We start from the raw sequence: 11594 nt of genomic DNA on the forward strand, positions 1-11594 counted from the left end.
TGGCCTCACACTCCTGCCCCAGGTGTGGCCTCCGCCTGGACCTGAACACAGGTAGCGGCCTGGGGGCGGGGTGGGCTCGCGCATGAGCAGTGCAAAGCCCGGGGGGGAGGGGAGGCCCCGGCCTGCACCACCCCGTCGTCTCCGGAAGTCCCGCCTCTGAGGGCGGGACCAGGGCCTGGAGGAGAAACAGGGAGCCGCCGCGCGGCCGTTTCCGCGGGCCCCGGCGCCGGAAGCGGATATGCGTCACAGGGGCGGGCGGCGGCGGCGGCGGTGGCGGCGACGGTGGCGGCGGGTCGCGTTGGGGTTGCGTCCGGTGGACGGTCGCGACGCCGGGTGGGGAGGCCGCGCCTGCCAGGGTCGTCGGGGGCCCGCGGAGAGCTGGGGCCAGGGCGGCGGCGGCCTGGGACGCAGGCGGAACCCCGCTCCGGTGAGCGCCGCCCGCAGCCGCCTCCGCCCGCGAGCCGGGCGGGGGTCTGGGAGCGGGGACCCAGTGGCCGTGGTATCAGAGGGCCGGGGTCTGCGGGGCTCTCGGGAACAGGGACCCAGGGGCGGAGGACCCAGAGGTCGGGAGTCTGCGGGCGGCCTGGGGGCGGGGGTCGTAGGCCTGGGGACCTGGAGTCTGGGAATCGAGGGCCTAGGTCTGTGAGAAGCCGGGGGAGGGGGACCTGGGGTGACGAGGTAGCAGGGGCCGAGGTCTGCGGGGATCTTGGGGCCGAGGACACTGGGGGCTGGGAGAAGAGCCGAAGGCGTCCGGGGAGACGGGGGTTCCCAGGAGGCCACTGGCACCGGGGGGGGCGGTGCGGGGGGTGAGGGCAGGGCCGGTGACAGAGAGGGAAGGAGGCGGGGCCGGGAGCTGGGGGTTCCGAGGTTAATGGGGTTGGCGGGGGTTACAGGCAGCGGCCCGGGACAGGGAAGGCGGGAACTGAGGGGCGGGGGGGACAGTTAGAGGGGCTGGAGGTACTGGGCACCGCGTAGGGTCAGCTGGGGGTATCAGGGCAGCGAAGGAGCTGGGGGTCGCGCCCAGGAGGCAGGAGAAGCCAAGCAACAGGGAAGCTGGGAGTACCGGGGCTCCCGGCAGGCAGGCGGGGGAGGGGGTAGGGTGTCCGGGGCTCTGGTTCGGGCCCTCCCTGCGGCCTTTGGGGTCCTGTGGAGCGGGGAGTCACAGGTCTCAAACCAGGCCAGAGCTCCTCTGCAGTGCTCCTGACCCTGCCACGTGGCTTTCCTCCAGCTGGGACGCCCGCACCCCTGGGGTTCCTCCTGGATCTGGGGCGGGAGCTCCGAGAGCTAGCGGGTGGGCGGGCAGACCGGCTGAGGCCGCCACCTGTAGGGCTTGGTGTCCGTGGGTCAGGCTTTCTGGAAGCAGGCACGTCTCCCAGCAGGTGGGAAGAGCTGGGGGAGGAGGGGAGGAGGGGCTCCCTCCCCTCCCCCGGTTTCCGAAAGGTCACTTTTTATGCTTTATCTGGGAACAGAGAGGGTGCCTCTGCCCACAGTGGGGAAGTTGAAGTCGATGGCCCTTGGCTGTTTTTTTCAGCCTGAAACTTCTTTCCTGTTTCTTCCGTGGAAACACAGGGCCACCTCCTCCACAGACCCTCCCAGATGCCTGTCCTGGGCCGTCCCTTCCCTCCCCCGTGAGGTGTGTGCACCCTCTGGTGGAGGTGGCGGGTGGAGCCGGCCTGCCCCGTGTTCGCTGAGGGCAGCGACCGACCCCGCCGAGCTGGGCTCCCACTGCCCTGGCCCCGGGAGAGCTGCCTCTGGGTACTGGGGGCAGGTCAGCGCTGCTGGAGGAGTCGGGCTGCCAACTGTGCCTAAACGTTTTGTCGGCCCGTTTTCTCCCCTGCTTTAGTGTTATCTCATTAAAAGCACCAACGTCTCGGGCCGAGGGCCTTTCCCTCTGTAGAGGCCCGTGTGCCTGACGTACAGAGAGCGAGCAGACTTGCCTCCCTGCTCCGGGCCCGCGGCACCGGCCAGCCTGGGACACCTCGGCCCGGTGCCCAGCCCTGACCCGTCGCGCACGCGTGTTTTTCAGGCCCGAGGTCCCGGCTATGGCTGCGGCTACCATCGTGCACGACACGTCCGAGGCGGTGGAGCTGTGCCCTCCCTACGGCCTGTACCTGAAGCCCATCACGAAAATGACCATCAGCGTGGCGCTCCCGCAGCTGAAGCAGCCGGGCAAGTCCATCTCCAACTGGGAGGTGATGGAGCGCCTGAAGGGCATGGTGCGCGACCACCAGTTCTCCGCGCTGCGCATCTCCAAGAGCACCATGGACTTTATCCGCTTCGAGGGCGAGGTGGAGAACAAGAGCCTGGTCAGGGCCTTCCTGGCCTGCCTGGACGGCAAGACCATCAAGCTCAGCGGCTTCTCCGACATCCTCAAGGTGCGCGCCGCCGAGTTCAAGATCGACTTCCCCACCCGCCACGACTGGGACTCCTTCTTCCGGGACGCCAAGGACATGAACGAGACGCTGCCGGGCGAGCGGCCCGACACCATCCACCTGGAGGGGCTGCCCTGCAAGTGGTTCGCCCTGAAGGAGTCGGGCTCCGAGAAGCCCAGCGAGGAGGTGCTGGTCCGGGTGTTTGAGCGCTTCGGGGAGATCCGCAACGTGGACATCCCCATGCTGGACCCCTACCGCGAGGAGATGACGGGCCGCAACTTCCACACCTTCAGCTTCGGGGGCCACCTGAACTTCGAGGCCTACGTGCAGTACCGCGAGTACGCGGGCTTCATCCAGGCCATGAGCGCCCTGCGCGGCATGAAGCTCATGTACAAGGGCGAGGACGGCAAGGCCGTGGCCTGCAACATCAAGGTGAGGGAGGGGCCCCTGCAGCGCGGGCAGGGCCCCGTGGAGAAGGTCCCCGCGGCAGGCCGCGCCCTGCAGGACGGCAGCCGCGGGCAGGGGAGCGGGCGGCCCCGTGCTTCTCTCACAGAGCCTGCGTCTTCAGGGCGCGCGAGGGAGCCGAACATCCTCCCGTGGCTGCCAGGGTGACGGTCGCCCTGGGAGGGGCTCCAGCCGGGCCCCCAAACGTCCCTTGAAACGAGGCGACGGTTCTTTTACGGCCGCGCACTGTGCCCCGTGCCGCCTGGGCGGGGGAGGCGCGGCGGCCGGCCTCGGGGCCCCGGGGCCCTGTGGCAGGAGGGGAGAGGGGCGCGTTTCCCGCCGGTACCGGGGCAGGGCGTCGGGGCTCCGGGTGCGCTCGTGCTCCCGGCGCTGTCCCTGTGGTTCGTGGTCCCCTTCCCCTCTCGGGAGGAGTGGGGTCCTGAGCGTTGACCGTGAGGCTCGGGGCCCGCGGCCACGCAGGGGAGGGCGTCCCGGGAGCCCCTTCCCTGCGCTGAGTCTGGGGGAGCCGGCCTCGCGCGGGCGGGGCTGTCGCCCTCAGGGGGGCTCTCCGGTCGCCCGACCCGCCCCAACCTGCCCCGTTCTCCCTCTGAAGGTTTCTTTCGATTCGACCAAGCACTTGAGCGACGCCTCCATCAGGAAACGGCAGCTCGAGCGGCAGAAGCTTCAGGAGCTGGAGCAGCAGCGGGAGGAGCAGAAGCGCCGGGAGAAGGAGGCGGAGGAGAGGCAGAGGGCCGAGGAGAGGTGCGTGCGGCCCGGGCCGCTCGGGGCTCCCGCCTGGGCCCCGTGCGCGCACCCGTGTGCGCATGTGCGGGCGGCGGCGGGGCCAAGCCCCCTACCCGCGTGGCCCTGCCTAGTGCCCTGGACGGGCGTTCCCCCTCCGAGCCTCCCTGAGTGCCGTGCGCGGGTCCTGCTGACACAGGCACGGAGTCTTGGCTGTTCTGCAGGTTTTTGCGTTCAGGCTGAAGCTGCTTTTAAGTGAAGTAGAGAACTGATGACGTTGGCGGGTTTTAGCAAAAACGCCTCATTTAGGAGGTCTGTAAAGTAACTGAGGTTCACGCGTCTAACGGCAAACCCGGGGGACGACCTTTCCCCCTTTTATCTTTTGCTTTGTGAGTTATAAAAGCAACCTAACGATACTACCTGGATTTTAGAAAACAAGGAAAGATTCTTCTTGGTCCATCACGGCTGCTGTGCGCTTGGTGTTTCTTTCCAGCGTGTGTGTGTGTGTGTGTGTTACAGTCAAGGTGTCGTGTGTTTTGCAGAGTGTTGTTCAGTCTTAGGTGTGCGTGATCTGGGCAGTTCATTGTTCACCAGTCTGTTTATCTGTTGGCTGAGTTGACTTACCTCTTGCTCCGGCTGTCGGGTTCCTGTTTTGTTTTCCCTTCTTCACCGACAGCACTAACACAGATGCGGAGATATCTCGGCGGGTAGCAGTTCCTTTGTCTGCACCGGAACCCAGCTCCAGGGTAGTACGTCCAGACCATGCCACTCTTCTCTGCTCAGCCCCACGTGGCTCCCGCGGGGAGGCAGGGAGGCCTGGGCTGCAGACGAGGGTGTGGCTGTTGGTCGGGGGCCAGGAGCCCTGGAGTGAGGCCGTCGGTGCAGAGAGAGGAACGGGCGTCCGGGGAGTGTAGGCTGTGCTTGCTGCGTGGCTGCCCTCAGGAGGCGGCCCTTGGCGGGGATGGTTGGGATCGTGCAGTGAACCGGGCCGTAGCGTCAGCACGGCCCCCTCAGGCAGAACCGGGAAGCGCAAGTGGCGTGCGGACCACCCACCCGCCCTTGTCCCAAACGGGCCTTGTCCCCCCTCTTCGAGGTGGGCCGTGACCACAAGCCCCCGAGCTGGGGGGTGTAGAAGTTCCCCACGGCCTTCCTAAAGCAGCTCTGAGGTCTCGTTAAAGGCAATTTGCTTGACCTTATGGCAGGAAAAGCGGGTGGGGAAACGGGACTGAGAGTGGCCTTGGAGGACACAGAGCAGGACACGTCCTGGTGAGGACCCGGCCTCGCAGCCCCAGGGCGGCGCCTCGGCTGTGGCCATGGAGCGTGGCAGGGCTGGCCTGGCACGAGCGGTGGGCTCGGGAGGCGCCCAGGGTGAGCAGTGGTGGCCAGGGCTGTGGGGCGGAGCCTCGGCGTCTGTGCTGCATCACGGGCGCGCGTCTCTGGGTCCTTCGGTGTTCATAGGAACCGAGTGCAACCGGCCAGTGGCGGTCGCGTTCCTGGTCGTGGCACGTCGTGGGCCATGAGCTCCACAGTTGAGAGCTGTAGTCACTTGAGGCCCGTGAGGCAGCTAGGACCCGCAGCTCTTGACGGACACCTGCTGCGGGAGTCCTTCAGGTGTGTGTGGCCTCCTGGACGCCGGCACCCTCGAGCTGTCCTGCTTCCCCGCGTTAGCCCGGCCTCGGTGCCCAGCCCGCCCCCCTCCTCCGCGTCCGGATGAGCTTGGGTCCTCCCGCCGCCTCCTCCGGGCCTGGCACCCTGGGAGTGATGTCGGCTCTTCTGCAGACAGTCCGCCTTCTGGCCTCAGGGGTCTCCTCTGTGTCTGGTCCTGCCCGCAGTGACCTCGCCTCTCTGCTGTGCCGGCCCCACCGGCAACTCAGCGAACAAAAGCTCGCAGGAGATGCGGGTGTGCCGGGTGGACACATCCGTTGGTCTGCAGACCTTCCCTGGGGGTCTGGAGCCATCCTGCTTTCGGTGGCATCCTCATTTCCGAACGAGGAAGGATGTTTTAGGGTCTAGGCTGGCGGGTGTGGTGCGGGGGTGTTTATGGAACAGTCGCTGTCTCCAGGGAGTGTGTACGCAGTGATCTCGCAGGGTTTCCCCAGGCAGTGCGTCCTCTGGGGACCCCTTTGTCGGGGTACACCCCAAGGCAGACCGGGTCGGGTTTGCGTCCCCGTGCCTTTGTCGTTTCCACTACTTCCTATGAAAGGCCATGCGGTACAGTCTCTCGTGTTTGGTCTTGCCCTTAGCTCGCTGCTTCCGGAACCTTCCTGCGGCTGTGTACGTTGCCGATTCCCTCCCGCTCAGGGCCCGCGGGTTCCCGGGGTGTGAAAGCCCGGGCCGGGTGTCTCCGCTGCCGCTGGGGCTGGGGACGGTGCAGCACGCTGGCTCTGCGCTCAGGGTGCGTGCGGCCAGCGGAGGGGCCTCGTCGCTCCGCGTCGCAGCCCTTTCCCCGTCCGTCCGTCGTCGCCCCTCCGCCAGCCGGGTGCCTCTTGTTCAAAACTCAGCGGCCGCTGCGTCCTCCCTGGCCATCCGTCCCTTTCTTCACGATTCCGGGCTGGGGTCGCACTCAGCGAGACTCTCCCACGGGTGACGCCGGAAACTCGCAGCCCCTGAGCGCCGCGCTCCTCGGGGTCCCCGGATGCGACTGAGGTTTCTCCGGGGAGGAAGCGCCGCGATGCCGAGCCCCGCAGCCGCCACCCGGGTGCCCTGTGGATGGCGCGCCCTCGCGCATGCGGCCCGCGGCCTCACGGAGCCCGTGTCTCGCTTGCGCAGGAAGCAGAAGGAGCTGGAGGAGCAGGAGCGCGAGAGGCGGCGGGAGGAGAAGCTGCGCAGGCGCGCGCAGAGGCAGCGGGAGCGCGAGCTGCGGCGCGGCCAGCGGAAGCTGGAGAGGCTGCAGGCGGAGGAGCAGCGGAAGCTGCAGGAGAAGATCCGGCTGGAGGAGCGCAAGCTGCTGCTGGCGCAGCGCAACCTGCAGTCCATCCGGCTCATCGCCGAGCTGCTGAGCCGCGCCAAGGTACCACCTGCCGCGCCTGCGGGACACGGCGCCCGGCCCGCGGGTGGGGCTCGTTGCGCGGGACGACGCTTCTGGCGTCCCGGGTCGTCGCTCCAGATCCGCACCCTGTGCTGAGGGAGCCCGCGGAGCTGTGGGTTGGCCTCCCCACGTCCAGGCCTCGCAAGGGCCGGCCTGACGGGGGCGGGGGGGGGGGTTAGGTGGCGGGAAGTGGGGGTGGGCAGAGCCCGCCAAGGGCCGCCCGCCCACCCCCGGGGCTCACTGGGGCCGCGCTGCTCAGGCCCCGTCAGGTCAGCCGCCCTGGGCCGGGGCCTGCCGGGGGTCGGGGCGGAGGCCGGAAGATGCGCGGTCCTCGCCGTGGCCCCGGGAAGCCAGGCGCCTGGAGCCGGGCCGCGCCCCCTCGGTCCGCAGCTGCAGAGCTGACAGGTCTCAGCTGCGCTGTGCGGACGGCCCTCCCGGTTCCCGCACCTGCTTCTCCTGGAGGCCAGGCCGGTAACTGCCGCGAGCCGGGCCGGGGGCGTGGACGGACCCTGCTGGGCGCGCCTGGTGCTCAGGCGGGCCGCGGAGTCAGGCGCGGGGCGACCCTAACCTGTTGTCTGGTTACAGTTGTGATCAGTCCGCGGGAAGGAGCGTGGCGGGCGCGCTGAGACCTGTGGCAGCGTGTTCTTGTTTCATGGTGAATATTGAAGACCCTGAGCAGGCCCGGCCCCGCGCCTCCGCGCCGTAATCTCAGTTCCCCGTGGCCGGCGACCTTCGCACCGACCGCAGGCGCAGAAGGCCCGCCCCGGGGCTGCGGCGAGGAGCTTTGCCAGGGCTTTCCTCCGCCGGCTGGGCAGGACGCCCGGGCGCGGGCAGGTGCGGCGGGCCGGGCTCCAGCCGGCCGCCCGCCCGCCCGCCCGCCGGGTCCCCCAGGCCGGCGTCTGCAGAGCCGCGCGCCGCGGAGCGTCCGTGCGGGTTCAGAGCCCAGCTCAGGCGCGGCCCCCTCTGTCCCGCAGGCCGTGAAGCTGCGGCAGCAGGAGCAGCGGGAGGAGACGCTGCGGCTGCAGCAGCAAGAGGAGCGCCGGCGGCTGCAGGAGGCGGAGCTGCGGCGAGTGGAGGAGGAGAAGGAGCGCGCGCTGGGCCTGCAGCGCCGGGAGCGCGAGCTGCGCGAGCGTCTGCTCAGCATCCTGCTCAGCAAGAAGGCGGACGGCGCCCGCGCGCCCGCGGGCCTGGGCGCCGCACACGCGCACCTGCTGCAGCCGGTGCTGGACATCCTGCACACCGTGTCGGCCGGCTGCGCGGGTGCCGCCCCGCCCACGCCCGGCGCCCAGCGCGAGGACCCGCCCCGGCCGCCGGCCGCGGGCCCCGCCCAGAACATGAACGGCGGTGCCACGGACGAGGCCCCGAGCAAGGAGGAGCAGGATCCTCGCCGGGTCGCCCCCGACGACGGCCCCTCCGAGAAGAGGTGCCCCGGCGTCCTCGCCTGCATCCCCGACAACAACCAGCAGCCCAAGGCCGCGCCCGCCGCCTGCGAGCAGAGCGCGCCCAGGAAGGACGCGCGCTCCGAACAAGACAAGTGCAACCGTGAGCCCAGCGGGGGCCGCGGCCGGGCCAGCGGGGACCGGGGCAGCGACGACGGGCCCAAGCGGGAGCGCAGCCGGCCGCGGCGGGCGGGCAGCCGGGAGGACGTGAGGCTGCCCAAGGAGCGGAGGTCGCACAGGAAGCGCTCGCATCAGGACGGGAGCCCCCGCCGGCGCAGCGCCAGCCCCGAGCGCGAGCACGAGCATGAGCGGTCGCGGAGGTCCCACAGCAGAGACCGGCATGGCCGGCGGGAGAGGAGCCGGGACCGGGACCGCAGGGGCAGCTCGGGCAGGAAGCACAGCCGCCACCGACGCAGCGAGAGGTCGCGCTCGGGCTCCCCCAGCCGGCACCGCAGCACCTGGAACAGGTAATGCACGGAGGGCCCAGGCAGCAGCCGTCCCGGCGGACCAGGACGGGGGTGGGGGGTGGGGCGCACGTCCTGCTGCTGCTCGCTGCCCCCCACGCCACCCCGCCACCGCCCCCCAGCACACCCAGGGAGCTCCCTGGTGAGGAAGGCACCGCCTCCAGCCTCCTCTCCCTCGTGGCCGTGGGTCTAGTTCAGAGGCATCGTCCCCGGTGACGAGCTTTCGTTTCCCTTAAAACTGTTGATCCAATAGCTTTAACGTCAGCAGTCCTCTCTGAATCAGGAGGAACACGTAGGCCGCCAGCCGTGAGAATTGCAGACCACCCCACCCTGGGCACACAGGCTGGCAGCGCCGAATCCCTGCACCTGCTCGGAGATGCCTCTCATACTCACTTCACGGGAGCTGCCTGTTGCGTCACGGGGATGGACTGTCCGGTGTGGCGGCCACAGCCCCATGGGGCACGGAAAAGAGGAAGCCTCGCCCTGCGGGTGTTTTTTTGTTTTTTGGTTTCTTCCCTCTTTTGTAAGTTTAACGGACTGGGAACAAAGTTTGGGTGGGATGCCAAAGGAAAAGGCTCTGGTGCATTTAAGTCATCGGCGGGGAAGCTGTACGTTCTGCAACGCGGAAACTCAGACGTGCCGTCTTTTTAGGTGTGGGCAGGTGCGGAAGTGGTATGGAGGGTCCCAGAAGCTCACTTTTCTACAAATTCAAGTAATTCAGCGTAAAAAAAAAAAGGTTGATTAAAATTAGTTTTGGTTCCTAGTCAAGGTTAGCCTGTGTGGTTTTTTTAAGAAACCGTTTTGCTAAATTATTTTTACTTGGAGCGTTTCAGATTTAATGCTGCAAACATGTTAAATTTTATAATCGTTGGCTTCTCTGAGTGAAGCTCAGAAATACTGAAAAATAGCTGTTATCGTCCGCCTTAGGAGAGATGGTGTTTATTCCAGTTTGCATTTTTATGGTGAAATAAAATCCTTTTCCAATGAACTAATGTTTCCCATACTTAATGTGTGTTCGCGTTTTTAAGTTCTTTGGGCTGCCTCACTGACCTGAGCGTAATTTGGCATATCTGAAATCGCTGATTTCTGAAGATTCATTTCACATGCTGTGACTTTTGTAAAGTAACTCCCTGGAGGAGAACACGGGTCCTGAGACTCTTTCGATTTGCTTACCGGGAACATAAAAGTGTAGCAAGGTCACAGAAGCAGTCTTTTTAAAGCTACAGTGCCATTAAAAAAAAAAAAAAAAGACTTAAAGAAAGTGGTTCTCTCCTCACCTTGAGTTGAGGTAGCAGGTAGGTGTCAGTGCCCCTGCTGGGACCCCGAGCTGCAAGTGATCCCTCCGTCTGTCTGTGTTTTAAGTCAAATGCAGATGTTCTCAGCATGTGGAGGGCAGTTATATGCTTTTTCCACCCTAGTCACATCATCGTCAAGATCTCAGGTCGGCACAATAGACTTGCACTTTCTTTCTCTGCGCTGGCATTGGTCTGGTCTGTCACCAGTCGAGGTGTGGGTGCAGGACGTGCTCAGATGCCCAGTGATTGGAGATGCCTCTCAGAGATGCACACGGGCAGCTGTGTCAGGATTCCTGCAGCCTGGCATTAAGTGTTTTTTGCCCCATCAGCAGCTCTGAGGAAGTCGGAGGACTGGGTGTCACTCTGGGTGCCCAGGATATGTTGCTGGATGAGACAGGCCCCCTGAAACATGGGAATCTTGAAGGAGCAAGTACAGGACTGAGGAGCAGGCCACGTGGCATCGCGTGTGTATGTAGGGGAGGTCTCTGAAGTCAAGGGAGATCTCCGTGAGGTCAGAGGAGGTTTCTCTGAAGTGAGGGAGAGTCAGATCAGCACACATCTCTGAGGTCAGGGGAGGTATCGCTGTGGACGAGAGTCAGGCATCTGAATTCTAAACCTGTTCCACTGATCATGCGTATTCCACCTCCAAAACCACTGAGCTACGCAGCAGAAGGTGGCGGCGTAATCAGTGCTGCCCAGGCCAATCCTCCCTAACCGACTGGTCCTCCGCCTGCTGGGTCTGTCAGTTCCTGAGACGGGTGGCATTGACATCTCCAGCCGTAGCAGCAGATGCATCTTTTTCTCCTCAAAGGCCTAACAGTTTGTGCCTTTTGTGTTTGACACTGTGTTATTAGTTGCGTACAAGTTAAGGATTGTCACGTCTCCTTGGAGAACTGGCTCCTTGGTCATTTGCAGTGCCCTTCTGTACCTTGATAATTTTCCTTGTCCTGAAGTCTGTTTGGTGGTAAATGGGGAGGAAAGGAATTTGATGGAAAGAGATGTCCGTTACATGTATGTGTCTCCTAGACACACACACAGCATCCGAGGGTGTCGGGAAAAGAAGGTTTTGGCGTAAGCCATGATTGTTCTCTCTTTTCAAGCCAAGCTCCGCAGAGGAGAGGACAGTAGTTTTTTGTTGTGACACAGCAGATACTTTTAGAGGCAACGTGCCTAAGAATGAGGATTCGGGAGCCTGGCTTAGAACCGTTTCACCCAACAGCCCCTCTTCTGTGAGGCTGACGGCAGTGATTTGCGTGGGGACCAGGTGAAGAGCACCCATACAGCCCGTTGGGATCCTGCTGGTTTGGACTCATCTTGGGTTTAAGACACTTGTCGTCCTTATGACTTAGGGTGGGATTTCCCAGGTTACCCGTGCAACCAACCCTTATCCACGGGTTCCACATGCGTGGATTCAGTGAACCGCAGATTGAATACTACGTTTACCACCCGTGCTTGGTTGAATCCGTGTGTGCGGAACCATGGATACGGGAGGTGGACTCTGGGACTTCAGCGTTGGCGAATTTTGGTACTGGCAGTGAGTCCTGGAACGGATCCCCGTAGATACCGAGGGACAATTGTGCTTTCATTTATTTTCTATAAGTTCTCTTGTTTTCTGTAGGAGTTGTTAGCGATAAAAAATAGAGATTAATTGAAACACGTCTGTTAACTAATTAGATTTTATCTTCACAAACCAGGATTTTTCTTAGTTCTGAGGTGACTAGATTGTAACCAAGGGCGCTGTGACTAAGGAACACATTCACTGAGGAAATGGAAGGTTTCCACCCTAGAAGCGTTGTCCTGCCAACTTCTGG

The 11594-nt window shown here is 64.3% G+C and overlaps 1 protein-coding gene across 3 annotated transcripts; it reads left to right on the plus strand.

The window, feature by feature from the left end:
* The first annotated feature begins 236 nt into the window (after positions 1 to 236).
* Positions 237 to 9476, plus strand: AKAP17A (A-kinase anchoring protein 17A). Of its 3 annotated transcripts, none has more exons than XM_033420270.1 (6): positions 237 to 427; positions 2027 to 2804; positions 3430 to 3578; positions 6327 to 6567; positions 7560 to 8491; positions 8742 to 9476. In XM_033420270.1, exons 2-6 carry the CDS (start codon positions 2043 to 2045, stop codon positions 8764 to 8766), a joined length of 2109 nt encoding a protein of 702 aa, XP_033276161.1. In that variant the 5' UTR covers positions 237 to 427; positions 2027 to 2042; the 3' UTR covers positions 8767 to 9476. The 3 variants fall into 3 exon arrangements, with proteins under 3 accessions (XP_033276161.1, XP_033276162.1, XP_004265481.1); XM_033420271.1 differs by having other exon boundaries at positions 8772 to 9476; XM_004265433.3 differs by having other exon boundaries at positions 7560 to 9476.
* The last annotated feature ends 2118 nt before the right edge of the window (positions 9477 to 11594 follow it).

This window comes from Orcinus orca, chromosome X, assembly GCF_937001465.1.
Source record: "Orcinus orca chromosome X, mOrcOrc1.1, whole genome shotgun sequence".
NCBI classification, from domain to species: domain Eukaryota; kingdom Metazoa; phylum Chordata; class Mammalia; order Artiodactyla; family Delphinidae; genus Orcinus; species Orcinus orca.

What these genes read in the sequence shown, in the direction of transcription:
- AKAP17A (XM_033420270.1), top strand. Translation starts at nt 2,043, where the DNA reads ATGGCTGCGGCTACCATCGTGCACGACACGTCCGAGGCGGTGGAGCTG. An exon ending in CCGTGGCCTGCAACATCAAG is followed by an intron (nt 2,805 to 3,429) that starts GTGAGGGAGGGG and finishes CTCCCTCTGAAG; the next exon opens with GTTTCTTTCGATTCGACCAA. An exon ending in AGCTGCTGAGCCGCGCCAAG is followed by an intron (nt 6,568 to 7,559) that starts GTACCACCTGCC and finishes TCTGTCCCGCAG; the next exon opens with GCCGTGAAGCTGCGGCAGCA.